Here is an 18,709-nt window from a genome sequence, read left to right on the forward strand (position 1 = left end):
TATCTCAAACTCCAACCTCGAAAGACAGACCCTCAAAGATTTTGGTGCTCACCCACCCTGAATATAAACTTCCAAAAAGCTCAGATTCAAAATCTATACCAAAGACCTTCAATGATTTCAGAGCCCTCACACGCTAGACACAGATCCCCACATACATCAGTTAAAAATTTAAGACACAGACCCTCAGTGAGTTGTGAGACATCACTTTCTAAATAGAGTTCCAAACACCTCAGACTTACACCTCAGGATACCGCACCTCAAAAAAGATCTCTGAACTCACACACCAAATAACATGGAAGCGATCTTAGGACACAAACCCTCAAAGGGTTCAGAGACCTCATACCCTGAACACTTTCCCCAAATACCTCAGACTGAAACTTTGAAAAATAGACCTTCAATGAGTTCAGAGACTTCTTACTCTGAACACTTAGTCCAAAATACTTCATAATCAAAAACGGGAGACAAACCCGCAGTGATAACACAGACTTCGCAGCTTAAAATCAGAACCCCAAATCCCTCAGATTCAGCTGTGGAACATAGACAGTGAATGATTTCACAGACCTCACATCTGAACAAAGACCATAAACATCTCCCACTCAAGCTCCAGAGACCTCACATTGTTTTTTTAAATAAATTTATTTATTTATTTTTGGCTGCGTTGGGTCTTTGTTGCTGCACGCCGGCTTTCTCTAGCTCTGGCGAGCGGGGACTACTCTTCGTTGCGGTGCGCAGGCTTCTCATTGTGGTGGCTTCTCCTGTTGCGGAGCACAGGCTCTAGGTGCACGGGCTTCAGTAGTTGTGGCACGTGGGCTCAGTAGTTGTCTCGTGGGCTCTAGAGCACAGGCTCAGTAGTTGTGGCACATGGGCTTAGTTGCTCCACAGCATGTGAGATCTTCCTGGACCAGGGCTCGAACCCGTGTCCCCTGCATTGGCAGGTGGATTCTTAACCACTGCACCACCAGGGAAGCCCAGAGACCTCACATTTTAAACTCAGACTCCCAAATATCTCAGGATTAACACTTGGGAAACAGACCCCATAAAATTCCTGACAGAGATGTCAGCTTGAGCACTGACACCTAATACCTCCTCCAACTCAAACGCTGGGGCATAGGCAATATAAGGTTTCACAAATTTCATATACCCAACACAAATCTCCTAATACCACAAACTCTACACTTGCAACAGAGACCATCAAAAGATTCAGAGACTTCACACCCTGCTCATAGACTTCCAAACACTTCAGACTCACAGCATGAAAACAGAGATGCTCAATGATTTCAGAGACCTAACGCACAAACCCAGATTCCCTGTAACATCAGACTGAAACCTAGGAAGGTAGATCATCAAAGTGTTTCAGAACCTCTAACTCTGAACTCAAAGCCCCACAGAACACAATCAAACTTTGGTACTAATGCCTTTAAAGCACCAAGAGACCTCATACCCAGATCACAGACCCCCAAATACTTCAGATCAAACCTTGGAGCACAGACAGTTAATAAGTTTGGACACCTCTCACACCCTGATCACAAAACCCCAGGACCACTGAACACAGACCCTCAAAGAATTTGGAGAGCTCACACCCTAAACACTGATCCCCACATACCTCATATTCAAACCTAGGGACACAGGCCTCAACGAGTCCAGAGAATGTGCACACATAACACTGACCTCCAAATGCCTCACATTCAAATCTGACTTTCAAAATTTCAGACACCCTTCTTCCTAAACACGGACCCCCAAATATCTCAGATTTAAACTTTCATAAACCGACAGAGACCCACAAGTACTTCATATTCAAATCTTACAACATAGACCCTCAAAGACTTCAGAGCAAACCTTGGAGCTCAGTTAATAAGTTTGGACACCTATCACACCCTGATCACAGACCCTGAGAACCTCTGATTTTAAACCTTGGAATACAGATCCTCAAAGAGTTCAGAGACTTCACACCCCGAACAGGGATGTATAAAAACTCAGACACAAAAACTTGGAACCCAGAACTTAAAAAGATTCAAGAACCTTACTCTTTGAATGCAGAGCAAAAATACCTCTGAAACTTGGGATCCAAGCTTAAAATTTCAAAGACTTCACAACTTGATCATAGGCCCCCAATTACCTCAGATTCAAACCTTACAATGTAGACCCTGAAAAAAATTCAGAGACCTTACACCTAAACACAGACCAGCAGTTACCTCAGACTCAAACATGTGGACTGACCCTGAAAAATTTCAGAGAACATTAGCATACACCTCAAAGTGTCTAAGACTCAAAACATATAACAAATGCCCTTAGAGAGATAAGAGACCTCATACCTTGAACATGGGCTTCCAAACACCTTGGGCAAAAAACCTGGAACAAAAACCTTCAAAGAATCCATGGATTTCACTTCCTGAACACCGACCCCCAAATACCTTGGATCCAAATGTGGGACTCAGACCTTCTAAAAGTTCAAAGGCCATACACCCTTTGAGCTCAAGCCTCCTAATCCCTAAGACTAAGACCTGGGAACAGAAACTGGAAATCTCAGGGGCCTCAAACCCTGAATACAGACCCTTAAATAACAAACTGAATCCTTGGGACACAGATCCTCTAAAAGTACAGAGGACTTCAGGCCATGAATGCAGAACTCCAAATACATGAAACTTAACTTTTGGAAATGGATCCCCCTAGATTTCAGAGACCTTTCACCCTGAACAGAGACCCACAATGACTTGAGATTCAAACCTCGGCAACATGAATCCTCAAAGACTCCACACTGTGAACACAAACTACTACATTAGAGTCAAAACCTTGAGTCACAGAACTTACAGAGGTCAGAGAGCTCACACCCTGAACACAGGCCTCCAAACCCCTCAGAATCAAATCTTAGAACAGAGACGCTCAAAGTTTCAGAGGCCTTGCACCCTGACTATGGACCCCCAAATAACTCCAACTGAATCCTTGGGACACAGACCCTTTAAAATTTCACAGACTTCGCACTCTGAAAACAGACCCCAAATACCTCATATTCAAAAGTTGGGACACAGATCCTCTCAAAGTTCAGAGACCTCACATGCCGAACACAGACCCCTGAGTACCTCAGCCTTAAACTTTTGGAAACAGAATCCCATTGATTTCAGACATCTCTCACTGAACAGAGAGAATAAACAGAGCAAGAACAAACTTCAAACTTAGTACAATCCTTACTAGATTAATACTAAATCCTAGGAGAAGTACACATACTAAAATCCTAGGAAAAATAACTGCACTCTTCTCCAAACATACAAAATATTTACTTTAGTATCTACTGTCCTATATAACCTGTCACACTTTCCACATGGAATTATTATGCGTACAAAAAGGCAAGAAACACACAGTCTAAAGAACCAATCATCAGAACCAAACTCAGATATAACACAGATGATGAAATTATCAGACAAAATAATTGTAGCTAATATGTTAAAGGCTCTGATGGAAGTAGGGGTGGGAGGAAAATGTCTTCTCTGGTGTTTTGATTAAGCCTCATTCTTAGGCAAGCACTGTGTGTGTCTTGGTGGAGTGGCCTTTAGAATGTTCCTTTCCTTCCTCCATGGGTAGAGCTTTTCTTCCCCTGTTTGCTTCTCCCAGCTGCATGGGTATCCACCCATGCACTCTGGCTACAGCTTTGATGCCCTGGCTCCTGAAGATGGAAGCTTTTGTTACTTAGGGATGATAGGGAAGATGATAGGCCAAGTTTCCTTGATGGTTTCCATTGCCTTCCCCTAGTTGCAGTAGAATTCTACCAGTGCCTGCAGATTAAGCTTTTATGTTCTGTAAGAGAGATAGGGGAAATGGGTCTGGGGGGATTTTGACAGAGGCTGTCCTCCTCCCCTTGCCAGCACCACAGGGGAACTTTTCTGGATTCTCTTGTGAACCTACTGATATTCCTAGAGGAAAAGCCTACAAGAGGGTGGGAACCCCACATGGCTGAGTCCCTTGGAATCCCCTGAGAGCTTCACATTCTCATGCGAGCCTCATTCCTGATCTTTGGAGGAAAGCATTCAGTCTTTCAACATAAAATACGATGCTAGTTGTAGATTCTTTTGTAGATACCCTTTACCAAATTCAAGGAGTTTCCTTCTGGTCCTAGTCTGCTGAGAATTTTCATCATGAATGGATGTATTTTGTCAAATGCTTCTACTGCATCAATTGACATGACCATGTGGTTTTCTTTATAGACTATTAATATGGAGGATTACATTGACTGATTTTTGAATATTGAATTAGCCTTGTATTCCTGGAATAAACCTCTTTTAGTTGTGGTGTATTATTCTTCTTATATATTGCTAGATTCAATTTGCTAATATTTTGTTGAGGACTTTTACATTTATGTTCATGACATTCTAACAATCTTAAATGTTTATGTACCTAATAATAGCTAAAACATACATGAAGCTAAAACTGATAGAACTGCAAGGAGAAATAGACAAATCCACAATTATAGTCTGAGATTTCAATATCCCTTTCTCAATAATGGATAGAACATATAGGCAGAATATCAGCAAGGATACAACAGACAATCTGAAAGATACAAACTACCAAGGCTTACTTAAGAATACAAAACTGGAATAACTCTTTATCTAGTAAAGAAATTAAAATTTAGTGAAAATATGTTTGCATAAAGAAAACTCCAAACTCAGACGGCATCACTGGAGAAGTCTACCAAACATTTAAGGAATAAATAATACCAATTCTACACAAATGATTCCAAAATATTGAAGAGGAAAGAATACTTTCCTACTCAACTCACTCTATGAGGCCAGAATTTCCTGGATTCCAAAACCAGCTAAAGACCTTAATAGAAAAGGAAACTACAGATCAATATCCCTCATAAATATAGATGCAAAAATTCTAAACAAGATTTTAACAAACTGACTCTAACAATATGTTCCATCATGACTGAATGGAATTTATCTCAGTAATGCAGGGCTGGTTTAATATTTGAAAAGAAACCAATGAAATTCACCATATTAACAAACTAAAAAAGAAAATACCCATATGATTGTCTCACTGCAGAATGTTTTGCCCTAAGATCAGGAACAAGACAGGGATGTCCACTTTTACCACTTGTATTCAACACTGTACTCGAGGTTCTAGATAGTGTAATCAGGCAAGATAAAGAGATAAAATGCATCCAGATTGGAAATAAAGAAGTAAAACTGTCTATCCACAGATGACATGATCATTTTCATAGAAAGTGTGATTAAATCTAATTAAAAGCTACTAAAACCAACAAGTGAGTCTAGCGAAGTTACAGGAAACAAGCTCAATGTAAAGAAATCAGTTGTATTTCTATATACTAACAATAATCAAAATTGAAATAAAAACCAATTTATAAGAGCATAAAACATGAAATACATAGGAGTAAATCTGACAAAAGAAGTGAAAGATCTGTATACTGAAAACTACAATATATTGCTGAGAGAAATTAAGACCTAAGTCGGACTTCCCTGGTGGTGCAGTGGTTAAGAATCTGCCTGCCAATGCAGGGTACATGGGTTTGAGCCCTGGTCCAGGAAAATCCCACATGCTGCGGAGCAACTAAGCCTGTGCGCCACAACTACTGAGCCTGTGCTCTAGAGCCCGCGAGCCACAACTACTGAGCCCACGTGCCACAACTACTGAAGCCCACGTGCATTAGAGCCCGTGCTCCACAACAAGAGAAGCCACTGAAATGAGAAGCCCACGCACGGTAACAAAGAGTAGCCCCTGCTCGCCGCAACTAGAGAAAAGCCCGCACGCAGAAATGAAGACCCAGTGCAGCCAAAAATAAATAAATTAATTAATTAATAAAAAAAAATTAAGACCTAAGTTAATGGAGAGATTATATCTTGTTCATCGGTCTGAAGATTCCAAATTGTTAATGTGGCAATTCTTCCCAAATTGATCTATAAATTTAATGTACTCTTAATCAAAATCCCAGCAGTTCTTTCTTTTCTTTTTTTGTAGAAATTGACAAGCTGATTCTAAAATTTATATGGATATGCAAAGGACCTAGATTAGACAAAACAAGATTTCAAGAATTATTATAAAACTATATCACAATAGTGTAGTATTGGCATAAAGACAGACAAATAGATCAATGGAACAGAGGGTCCAGAAATAAACCCACAAATATACGGACAACTGATTTTTGGCAAAGGCATACAGGCAGGGGCATAAGAGCCAGCAAAGGCCAGCATGACCACGGTACCCTTACCGATTAATTGCCTGACTACTGGGGGATACGTGCCTAAGAGTAAACTCACCTGAGAGAGAAGTCCAAAGGCAGATGAGCTTTCTAGGCCAGGTGAGAAGCCTGAACACCATCAATAAAGACTGAAAGCACAATTAAAATTTTGGGATCAGTTGGCATAGAAAGGCAAACTTGGAGGCTTCTGGATAAGGAGGAGGGAGGAAAAGGGGCAACTCCTTCGGGTGATGGAGCTGTCAAGAACCTTCCTTCCCCTCCACCACTTCAGGTGAATTGCCCAGATATGCCACCACTAAGTAATAGCTATCTGAATACATGTGAGTGTGTGTGCAACAACTAAATGTCCATGTGTAGTATCTGAAGGAGTTTTCAGATTGTTGGAGTCAAAGTTTAAAATCATATACTTTATCAATGAGATTTACATGAATGTTCCTTTGCAATCATGTAAACTTCCTTCATGTTTACCAGGCAGTGATTTAGAAAAATTACCTCACAGAATATTTATATTCACAATCTACTTGTGCACTCATTGTGGTCTGCTGTTGGTCAGGAACACCAAAGAAAAGATCCTCCTTTCACCTGCAGCCTGAGTCTCCAGCCTCAGTGACCTCTGCAGTTGCCAAGCATGTCAGGGCCTGCCAGGTTCCATGACTTAGCTCATTATGTTCCTTCAGGGACTGCTACATCTCGCACACGTGGGTACTTACACCACATCACCTCTCATGGATGGTGGTCATGGGGTTGCTAAGCTTTTCCTTGAGTTAAGGAATTAAAGGGAACCAGCAGTCAGTGATGTAAAGAAACAAGCAAAGGCAATGGGAGCAAAAAGACACAGGTTTAATGCCTGGAATACCTTGCCGAGGGTGTGATGTTGGACAAGTTGGAAATACTCTCAAGCCTCTTTTCGTTTATGTATGATTATTTTTCCTAAAGAAATAATTAAGGAAGTGGGTAGGGAATGATACATGAGGATGTTTGCTGCAGCATGGATGATAATCTAGAATGAATGTGTGAGACATATATATGTAACTATATGCACTAAAATGGCAGAGAGGTTTTGAATGGATGCTCGAGTTATAAGATTGATTCTATTTTTTTTAATGCATATTGATTTACTTTGCATCTTGTAATTACCTCTGATATCAGTGATTCTTAATATCATGGAACCTCTCCCACAATAAGCATACACCACAAACATTTTGTACATAATTTCATAAGTTCACAGCCCTCATTGGACTTCAGGTAGGTAGTGGACTTCATTTTCAAAAGTGGTAACGATTTCCAGAAATTGACTAATTTTCTCAGGTACATCCTAGAAATGCCACCTTCTCACTATCTTCCACTTATTTTGTGAGCAAATCAATGTTACCAGTTAAAAACTACCTAGAATACCAATGAGCACTAACATATCTCGCTTGAAAATATTTTATTAAACATTTTTGGATGTTGCTTCCTATCTTTTAAGTATAAAAAAGGCATTTCAATAAAAACAAATATATAATGAAGTCATCTGCCTTTGTGTGAAGAAATATGAATGAACTGTGCATTAAAATTTAAAAGCAACGTAGTTCACCGCCAAAACTTTAAATGTCTCAAGAGCACAACAAATTCTGAACACACTAAGATCATGTTGCTACTTCAATATTTTTGGGAATGGTGAGTGATTAGTTGGTCTGTGGTTTAGGATCAGTTTCCATGCTTGTTTCTTGAGCTTCTTCTACCTCTGGGAGCTTTTCATCATTTTCCAGTGTTTGCTGAAGTTCATGGATGGTACAATGAAGAACATGAAACTGTTTCCTTCTCAATTCTAGCTTATCTTCAACACTTTCTTTAATATGTGAAAGACGCTCTAGTTCTTTTCCCAGAGCCTCTAGTTCCTTTAATGTCTCATGCCTGTCTGGATGACGCTGGATCACTTTTGCCAATGCATCATATTCTTCGCGATTTTTTCGTATTTGTCTTGCTTGAAGAATTTGCTGTTTGCACTCAGCAATTTTTTCATGTGCTCCAGTAATGCTACATTCTATCTCTTTGTACATTTTTTCATAATTTTCCACTTCTCTGAGATTCATATCATACATCCGCGAAGTTTTGCCCATTGAAAATTCACATTGGTACAGTGTGCTCAGCATACGTTGGTACTGGCTGTATCCCTCTTCCTGGGATCCAGAGTTGCACCATTTAGTGAAACGTCTCACTAGTAGATTAATTCTCTGATCATCTCCAGCGCCATCTCCATCAATTAGGAGACGCTTCCGTATGAGTTCGTAGTCAGTCAGGGCTTCCATGGCGTGCGAGGCGGCGGCGGCGGCGGCGGCGGCGGCGGTTGGCGGCGGCGGTTGGCGGCGGCGGAGGTCAAACTCCCACAATGCAGCCGGGTAAACAGCCATGGAGGAGGAGGCGGCGGCGCCCGCGGCCGCCCGCGCCGCCGCCGCCGCCAACGCCGCCGCCGCGGGACCTGCGCTCCGCGCGCTCCGCGAACTCCCCGGGGGCGGCCGCGGCCGGCGCGTGTGGGGCCATAAGATTGATTCTTAATTCTCTTTCCAATTTTACTTTTTATTTTTACTATGAGCATGAATTACTTGAATAATAATGTTAAAGCTTATTATTTATAATAATGCAAATTCAGATACTAGTGTCCATCAGAATAGCAGAAAAAGAACTAATGTTATACCCAACAATTGCAAGGTTGGAAGAAAACAGGACTTCTTGTACGCAAGCTGGAGTGTAAAATGGTTTCTCACTTCTTTGAGTCATCTAGCAATACACATTAAAAACGTTTAAACGCCCACTTTCCTTTCACCTAGCAATTTAATTTCCAGGAATACATCCTAAGAAAGTATGAGAAAAGCATGCCACAGCACAAGTGTAAGATGTTCATTCCAATTTTACTTACAATATTAAAAAGACCATGAACAAATGAACATAAATACATACACATAGTCACGTGTCTGCTTAAAACCATAGAATCACACTAGAGTGTTCTACAGCCTTTTTTGTACTACTTAACTTTAATTAACAGATATTCTATATCAATACATGTTAATTTATCTAATTCTTCATGGGCTGCAAAACTTCCATGGTCTAGTTTTACTGTAATTCATATGAGCAAGTACATTGCTGAACACACAGGCACTTTTGAGTTTTCACTTTTGCAACTGTTGTGTATTTACTGCAGTCTACTTGGATGAATATACCTTTAGGATGAGTTCCAAGAGGCAGATTGCTGGGAAAGGGTGCTTAGTGCATTACTAACTGAGAGACACTGAGAGTATTAGGAGTTTCTCACGAACCTCTAAACCTGCTTCCTCCCCACCATCTAATGGGGTGGGGACGGGTTGCACAAGCTGTTGGGGCTCAACAAAGACACCCCTCATGCACCCTCTACTGCTCTCTCTCTACAAGGCTGGCTGTTGGGATTTCTCCCAACTTCAGGTGAGGGTGATGGTTGCGGGTAGTAACTCTCCCAGGTCTGGCCCATCCCCAGATCCACAGGGCTGGTACCCGAGGCCAGAAGGCCAGAGTACTCCCGACCACCATCATCTCCCTCTGGAGCACACACCTGTGGTCAGCATGTAACCCTGAATCTTTCCTTCCTCCAGGTATTGGAAATGGGCCGGGTCATCATCCCACCCACCGCACAGCCACAGCTGCCACCTCACCACAGCTTTATCATAGCCTTGTGTCTGTGCGTCCTGTTCACAGCTGGCCCAGGTAGCATTTCCCATATTTCTCCCATTGGGTTTCTGAACAGTCTGCACAGAGCTCACCTTTGGCCCATGCACCACCTGGGCCTTTGACCTTGACACCTGCTCCACTTCACACTGGGCACAGCTGCCAGTTCCCACTCGATAATCATCTCTGTGGCAAATGGATGTACAAAAGGTACATCCTTTTTTTTTTCTGCTAACGTGAGGAAGGGGAGCGTGGAGGGACAGGAGGGGATGCCTTGTGGCCCCCCTCAGGGGACCTAGCAACACCATTATTGCCAAGCGTTAATTCTACCCAGAGTTGGGTGAACTTATACTGGGATTTAAATAATGACAAAGACAGTGACACTGGCCAATTCTTCATGACTGAATTATTTGTAAGGAGCAGGTATCACTTGTGTCATAAAATGAAATGATATCTACAATCATCACAATGATACAAACAAGGGCTTGGGAGTACCCAATTGTCCTTGGTGAGAGAGCGTGCTCTGCACTAATACTACCTGAGGATGAGGTTACCCAGGAAGGCTTGCGGCACTGGGCAAGTCAGGGTTTCCTCTTCAGTTCAGACTGAAAGGACCCCATCTTCCCTCTAACTTCTTCGCAGTGTCCTGGAGAAACTTGATCCTACTCAGAGAACACAGCTGCTGCATATAGACAAAGCCCCAAGGTCAGGGAGCTGGGCTGCAGATAGCCTTTCAAGGAGGTTAGAAGAAATGACTAAGAGCCAATGAAAGTGCTTTGTATGAGGAGAAACAGACTGAGGTTAGCACCCACAGTTTATGCTAATTAAAGACAATGTGAACTCAGTCCTTCTCCATAAATCTTTATTTCATCCACATAAGAATCTGAGTTGTAGAAGTAGCTCCTGATTAGATATTAAAACTGGTTATCCCTGACTGGTGAGATCAAGGAAGAATTATATATTTTTACTTGGCTCTACCTCTATAGCTTGTCTGTATGAGAGGATGGGGAGGAGGGAGGGAGGAAGGGAGGGATGTGGCAATTCTATTTTTGCCACAGGGATCTTTCGAACTCTCAAAGAATATGTGCTTCTCTAAAGGTAACCTGCAGGGCCTGGGAACTGTCCTGGACATGCAAGTACAGAAAAGGGTTTTTTTGGGGGGGGGGGGGGAGGGGGAGGGAAAGGCTGGGCAAACTCCTTCCTGTCCTGCAGGTACCCACCTACCTTTGTTCGCCCAAAGCAGGAGCAGTGGGCTGCTGTCCTCCCCCTCCCCTCCCCCCACCCCTTCCCGGACAGCAGAGGACCACACCACCTAGGTGATGTCGAAACCCTTTGAGATGCACCAGGTGCAGAAGACCTACAACCCCGAGGGCTGCATTTTATCTGCTGGGTTACCCTTGGAAAACCAGATGTCTTTGGAGCCCTGGAAGCTCCTGACTTCAGGAAAACAAGGCATATTTACTATCTGAGAGGAGGGTTGGTGGTGTGGTAGTGCTGGTGAACTTCTCCAAAGCCTCCCACTTCCTCTGGGATCATGCTGCACATACGCAATGCTCCATAACCGGCTGTTTCTAGTTAGTAACAATGTGAGCAGCACCACTATGACAGCAAACATTCAGCATTCGTTTTGATGGGCAGCCATATTTCAAATGTGCCTCGGTTTACTTCTATAGCCAGTCCGTGACCATGCTTTTATAAATTAAGCTGCTTTGGAAGTCCCATGTATCTAAATCTTTGTTCACATCCAATATAGTTACCTTAACATAAAGTTCTAGAAGTAGAAATGTTGGGTCACAGGATGTTTTAAGGCTTATGTATTTGGATTTATTAATCCTTTTCTTTACATTTCCTGGATCCCTCCCGTGCTTAAAAATGCCTTTGTACTCTTTCAGACCCTAAAAGCTTTCACTCATCTCTGGGGAGACTAAAGACTCTCATGAGAGCCACTGCAGCAGCCTCACTGAGAGAAGAATTTGGAGAGTTCAATCAGGGCTGGGAACATTCTAGACACAGAAGAAATGAAAGATTTTTGGCGTGGAGAAAGGAAAGACAAAGTCTCTTTTGGGACTGGGAAGCAACACTCTCTTCCAGGCAGGGCGGAGCCTCTACCTGGTCAGAGAGGGCTGCAACCACAGCCCACGTGACACACACATTACTGCGTCTGCGTGTGGGAGTTACCCTGCTTACCTCCGAGGCTTGGGCTTGGCAGGTGGAGACGACTCCGCAGAAGTCGCGTTTAAGTGGCAACGAAAGGTAGGTAGCATTTTCATTCCCTTTCTGATTCTCCACCAGGCTCTCAGCTGTGTCACAGCTGGTGTAAGTGTGAATAGATGTTAATGAGTGTGAGCCAGCGGGATTCGGGTGGGTGGGTGCAGCGCGATACTTGGCCTCCCGGGAGGAAGGTCCTTGAGGTCGTCGTCTTTCTCTCTACAGGCATCGTGGCTATGGCCCTTTGCGGTGGGGCGGAGCAAGGGAGAACAGTGGGCCACAGAGGGGAGAGGGGCAGTTGAAAGTAGAGCGAGGCTTGGGGCCATTACTTGAGGTATCTGAGCCTTGGAGGCACCAGAACTGCAGACAGACCACACATCCGGGACTCCGTGGTTGGGGAGGGGGAGCGGGGAAACCAGCCCATGCGGCACACGCGAGACGCAGTGCGCATGCCCAGGGCTGCGCGCCTTCCCGTCGGCCCTTGTGCGGCGTGTGCGACGGAGTTTGCGTGCGTGCGTAGCTGTGAAGGTTGCGTCTTAACAGCTCGGTTCTTTCTGCCTGGTGAAACTCAGCAGGTAGGTCCACAGATCTGTCCTGCCTGGAGTTTAAGTGTGCGTGCGTGTGAGGGGGAGCCAGCGGGCTTCGGGAGGGTCAGGCGGTGCGATCTATGGCCTCTGAGGAGGAGGGTCCTTGAGGTCGTCGTCCTTCTCGCCACAGGTGTCACGGCCACCATAGCTCTCGTCCTGGTGGCAGGAAAGGGAGGGCGGTGGGCGGTGGAGGTCAGGGGGGTCAGATGAAGGTAGAACGAGTCATGGCGGCGTTATTTGCGGTATCTGGGTCCTGGAGGCCCTGGAACTGCAGACAGAGCACAGAATCCAGAGTCAGCAGTGGGAAGCTGGATGTGGCTGTATATTACAAAATCTCTCCATATTGGAGAGTTCGGGAGTGAAACTGAATCTCTTAAGTCGTACCTTTTTTTTTTTTTCCAATCAAGTACTTGAAGGTCCTTTCTCTGCCAAATTGGCTGTGAGAGAAACAAAGGGGTTTGCTGACAGCCTTATTTGATGTTATTGGCAAGCAGGCAGTTATTATTAATTCAAGACTTAACTTTGGAAATCTCACCAGATGTAAAAAAGAATTTGCAGTCAGCATGGTAATAGTCCAGTATAGTCTTTTTAAATTACATTCTCCAGTTCACCGTTTTCTGCTTTCAGTGTGAAATATGAGTGGACGAGCAAGATCAAGATCTAGAGGAAGGGGAGATGGTCAAGAGTCTTCCAATACGGTTGAACCTGTGGTTGTGAGTGCTTTAATATCTTACTTCCCTTGGCAGAAATTAATAAAAGAAAATCAAAAAAATTGTTGAACCAATTTAGATCTGTTGTATAAAGGGCTATCTTGCTGAGAATGGTTGAAAAATGAATCTCATGACTGAGACATTGAGCAAGTAGACTTACATTCTGGCATTACCTGGATGTGTATATTGATATGAGCCTGGAAATCGTCTCTGTGACTTCCCTGTTGTGCCTATTAATTAACAAATAACACACAGCCCAGAAAAGATGAAAATGGTTTCCAGAATTATTGGTCCTTGCAGATAACTCCTTTCTTAGATTATTTTCTATATAGGAAGAGTAACTTTATTAAGAGTACTTACAGATAAAGATATAGGAAAAGCCTCTTCAGATTGGTGATTAGTTACGTCCATGTAGTATGTATATTTGTGCCTTCTCTTGTTATAGTATTAATAACAATACTTCTTATTTGCACCTACCCTCTCCCAAGGCCCCAAAACTAGGTGGCAAAAAATCTCAACAAAAGGAACCACCAACTGAGAATGTGGATATCGAACCTGGACAAGAGAAAGAAGGAGGAACTTCTGTGGCTCAAGGTGAAGGGGGATGGAGAGACAATTTGTATTTCATTTATGATGTTATACTAGTAACAGGTATGAAGGGTTCCCTGAAAATTGGCTGGAAACCTGTTTGGTAAGGGAAAGGTATAGTTTGCAGCTGACTGCAGTCCCTCTCTGTGATAAGTTTTCCCTCTTTCAGCATTTTACCCACCTATGTTTTAAATTATTTGGCATTCTTGGAAAATACAGTCCTTGCCAAGGCTCTAAATTAGCAAATCAAAGGAAGCAACATTAAATGTAGACAAAATTATACACTTGTTTTCTAGTTAAACTGGATCTTTTTGGAATGTTGTTTTCAGGGTTAAGTCATTGCATCAAAAGTTTGAGCAAACCTAGATATATTCTGGTTAGCTCTTAGATTGTAATTTAAAAATTTTTTCATAATGCAGAGAAATAAAAAATGAAATCCTTTCCTAGTTGCTGTTAAAGTCTTCAATATTTTTGTCTTCCTGAGCCGTAATTTAGTTGTCACATATTCTTTTTAACTTTTTACTTAGAAAAGTTTTTAAAAGTACAGAAAAGTTATAAGAAAGCACAGTGTACTTCTGTATCCTCTTTACCTTGATTCAGCAATTGCTAGTATTTTGCCTTATAGTGTCCTTGCTTTAGGTATTAACATACATATTATTGCCAAACCATTTGAGAGTAAATTTCAAATACAACTCTTTACTCTCTAAGTAATTCAGTAAGTGTCTCCTAAAAACAAGGGTATTCTCTTACATAACCCAGTACAGTGATCAAATTCAGGAAATTTAACATTGAGAAAACATTATTATCTAATATATAGTCAGTTGGTCTAGTAATGTTTTTTATAGCATTATTTTTTCCTGATCCAGGATCCAATCCAAGACTACCCGTTGCATTTAGTTGTCATCTCTCTTTGGATTCCTTTCACCTGGAAGTGTACCTCAATATTTCTTTGTCTTTCTTTGTCCAAAAGATTGACATCTTTTGGAGTCCAAACCAGGTGTTTTGTAAAATGTTCTTCAGTTTGGGTTTGTCTCATCTTGCTATTTTTAAAGACTTTTTTTTCACTCATTTATTGAGGCCTGCTTGGTGGCAGGTAGTGTACTAGGTGCTAAGGATGTAAATACAAATGAGAATGATTTCTGTCTTGAGTTCACAATTTCTATCTTGAGTTTCTCTTGTCAGAGAAATTCACGTAAACAGCTGATCTGATGAAATAAGTGCAATAATAGACATGTATATAGGTTACAAACGTGACAACTAAGTTTGTTTTAAGCAGTTTTAGAAAAAAACATGCTTCATAGAGGAGGTAATATATGAGAAACACAACTTCATTTTCTAGCAAAAAACTCTTTAGTGCTCATTGCGTTCTTATGCATCACATTTATTATAATACTAACCTGCAGTGCTTTATTTAATAACATTAATTTATGGTTTACCACTTATATTAATAACTCTCTATTTATATCAACCTGAATTGGAAGGTGCAAGCCAGGAAATGGGTCTGGAAGAGACTGGGGGTGAGCACGGAGATGACCCTGATGTGAAGGGGAAGATTCCACCTAATCTAGTGCCTGCTAAAATTCCAGAAGCAGGTATGTTATCTATTAAGAATGCAAGTCATGGAGTAGTTGTTTTCTACAATATTTTTATACTTTAATAGCAAATCGCACACACACATTATTTGAAAGGTAGTTCAGACACCAAATGCTTGATTCAAAGACAGTATCAGGAAGAAATGAATTGTCAGGTCCATGTTGTTGAATTATAAAACATGAAAGTATTATTACTTCGGAGTAGAAGTCCTTTAAAACCCAAGGCAAATGATCAAATACTTTTTAAAGTACATAAATTAACGTACCCCAGTGCTAACTGGATATCTAAACAATACAATAGTATTGATGTTTTGTTTTTGAATTTGCCAGAACTGTTTCTCAAAAATCACTGTCTTTTAGATGCCAAAAAATAATATGGATCTGTATGTTTTGGCTTTTCCAGGTTGGTTTGTTGTTTTTGAAATTGTGAGCCAGGCTGAGAAATGGTAGTATTTTTCCTCACATTTTAATGTTATATATGATGGTCGTGGCTTAAAACTAGTGTGACCATGTAATTTTTATCATCCAAACTGGGATACTCTTGAGAGTTAAAGGGAGTGCCACTACTGCTTACTCCAGGACAACAGGTGTGAATGGAACAAATGCCACCTTTCTATATATAGGCCACGTAAAGGTTGAGCTGGATCATTGAAGTACTTTTGCACAAAAGAGACAAACCAAATGGAATGCTGTTCTTTGTCTTCTCTTTGAACAGTTCCAAGTATGACATAATTATTTGAACTAATATATGTAATTAGAAGGATACTTAAAGTTGATGCATTTGAATAACACCGGGTTTGCTTGCTTGTTTTGCTTCTTGGAGTTTTTGTTAGGTTGATTTTATTTTAACTGAAATCACTGGCAGTTTTTGCTCTCTACTTAAATTATCTTTAAATAGGCTCATAGGATTTAATTTGTTCTGGGCTTGAGAAATCTATGTTTCTTCATACCACCAAAAAGAATGATGCATTTAAAAAATTAGTGCTCATATGCCTGAAAATGTACATGTAGCATAGAAGCCTGTGCAGTTGTTAGGGTTCTGGTTTTAGTTTCATGTTATAAAACCAAAACTGTAGTGTCCTTTGTGTACCTTTTTTATTGTCTAAGTAAAGTTCTGCTAAGTAATGTACAACTGTTATGTTTATGTTTTAGGTGCTGGACAGTCATAAGTTAAAAAGAAGACAAGCTGAAGCCATAAATGCTGTTGTTATATTGATAATTTGGCTTATTAAATTCTCTCAATAAAGTTTTACAGTTTTCTCGGAAGAAATCATGCACATCTTTGGTTCAGTCTATTCCTAGGAACTTGATACTATTGTAAGTGGTATCTCAAAAGACTCTTCATGTTATGTTTAGAGCTGGTCTGTAGAAGTGCTATTTATTTTTGTATAATGATTTTGTGTCTGGCAACTTTGCTAAACTTATACTAACAGTTTATGTCTACAGTCTTTTGGATTTTCCACATACCCAATCATACTGTATGCAGATAATGACAGTTTTGTTTCTTCCTTTTAAATCTTTTTACCTTTTGTTGCCTTACCTTATGACACTGGCTGGACCCTTTCAGTACAGTGTTGAATAGAAGCGATGATAGTAGACATCTTTGTCATATTCCTGACCTCAAAGGGAAAACTTTCAACATTTCACTATGATGTACACTACAGGTTTTTATTAGATATCTTCTATTAGATTAAGGAAGTTCCTTTTTATTCCTAGTTTGCTAAGAGTACTTACCATGAATATTTGTTGAATTTTATCAACACTCATTCCTCATCTCTTGAGGCGATCTTACGATGTTTCTCCATTAATCTGTTAATGTGGCATTCCTAGAAAAAAAAACCAATTTGAGTCATGATATATTGTCCTTTTTCTGTATCGTTGGATTCCGTTTCCTAATGTTTTGTTTAGGATTTTTGCATCTTTGTTTATGAGTTAGATTGGCCCATAATTTTTTAATGTACTCTCCATATTGCTTTTTTAAATTAATTAATTAATTTATTTGGCTGCACCGGGTCTTAGTTGTGGCACGTGGGATCTTTAGTTGTGGCATGCAGTATTTAGTTCCCTGACCAGGGATCAAACCTGGGCCCCCTGCATTGGGAGCACAGAGTCTTAACCACTGGACTACCAGGGAAGTCCCTCCATATTGAGTTTTGATATCAAGGGTTATTCTAGCTTTATAAAGTGAGTTGATGTAGATAGCTTCTTTTTCTATTTCCTGGTAGAATTCATCTAACATTGGAAATATTTCTTAAATGTTTGATAGAATTTGTCAGTGAGGCCATCTGGGCCTGGAGTTCTCTTTTTAGGACAGTTTTTAATTAATGAGTCGATATCTTATTTTCTATTCTTCAGTCAGTTTGGGTAAGTTTTATTTTTATAGGATTTTGGCTTTGTTATCTAAATTTTCATTACACAAAGTTGTCCATAATATCCTCTCATTATCCTCTTAATGTCTGCAGAATCTGTAACGATACTGCCATTTTCATTCTTAGTACTGATAAATCGTGCCTTCTCTCTTGCATTTTAAATCAGCCTCCCCAGAGGTTTACTGATTTTTTTTCTAGTCTTTTCAAAATAAAACCAATTTTTAGCTATGCTGACCCTATTCTGTTTCATTTCTCACCTTTATTATTTGTTTTCTTCTTTCTCTATTTAATCTGCTGTTCTTTTTCTAACTCCTTAAGATGTTTGGCTCATTAATTTTCAGCCTTTTAAAGATATACTTTAAAATTATAATATTCTCTCTAAATAGGGCTTTAGCTTCATCTCACAAGTTTTGATATGTAGTATTTTTGTTACTCAACTCAAAGTATGTTCTAATTTTCATTCTGATTTCTTTGGACTTTGGATTACTTCTAAGTGTATTTCTTAACTTTTAAACATTGAGCACTTTCTAACTTTTTGTTATGCAGCACAAATAACTGATATAACTGTTTAGAAGAGATACAGCTAAAACATAAGAATTCAGAAAAGTTGAAAATAAAAGGATGGGCACATGATATTCTACACAGAATACCTAAAAATAGGCTTTGAGATAAATAGGCATTTCTAGAAATAAGGGACACCTCATATAGAAAAATTGAATTTATCAGGAAGATTTAACAGTTTTAAATATGACCCTAATAGCATGGCTTC

At 40.7% G+C, this 18,709-nt stretch overlaps 2 protein-coding genes across 2 annotated transcripts; one reads left to right on the top strand and one right to left on the bottom strand.

Moving 5' to 3' along the window:
• Positions 1 to 7,875: 7,875 nt before the first annotated feature.
• Positions 7,876 to 8,499, bottom strand: LOC118888280 (THO complex subunit 7 homolog). The gene has a single exon (XM_036839270.1). The coding sequence runs from the start codon at positions 8,497 to 8,499 to the stop codon at positions 7,876 to 7,878; it is 624 nt and encodes a 207-aa protein (XP_036695165.1).
• A 3,560-nt stretch (positions 8,500 to 12,059) lies between these two features.
• Positions 12,060 to 16,834, top strand: PAGE4 (PAGE family member 4). The gene is made up of 5 exons (XM_036840553.1): positions 12,060 to 12,139; positions 13,309 to 13,394; positions 13,880 to 13,985; positions 15,461 to 15,571; positions 16,724 to 16,834. Exons 2-5 carry the CDS (start codon positions 13,317 to 13,319, stop codon positions 16,738 to 16,740), a joined length of 312 nt encoding a protein of 103 aa, XP_036696448.1. The 5' UTR covers positions 12,060 to 12,139; positions 13,309 to 13,316; the 3' UTR covers positions 16,741 to 16,834.
• Positions 16,835 to 18,709: the final 1,875 nt, after the last annotated feature.

Source organism: Balaenoptera musculus, chromosome X (genome assembly GCF_009873245.2).
Source record: "Balaenoptera musculus isolate JJ_BM4_2016_0621 chromosome X, mBalMus1.pri.v3, whole genome shotgun sequence".
Classification (NCBI taxonomy): domain Eukaryota; kingdom Metazoa; phylum Chordata; class Mammalia; order Artiodactyla; family Balaenopteridae; genus Balaenoptera; species Balaenoptera musculus.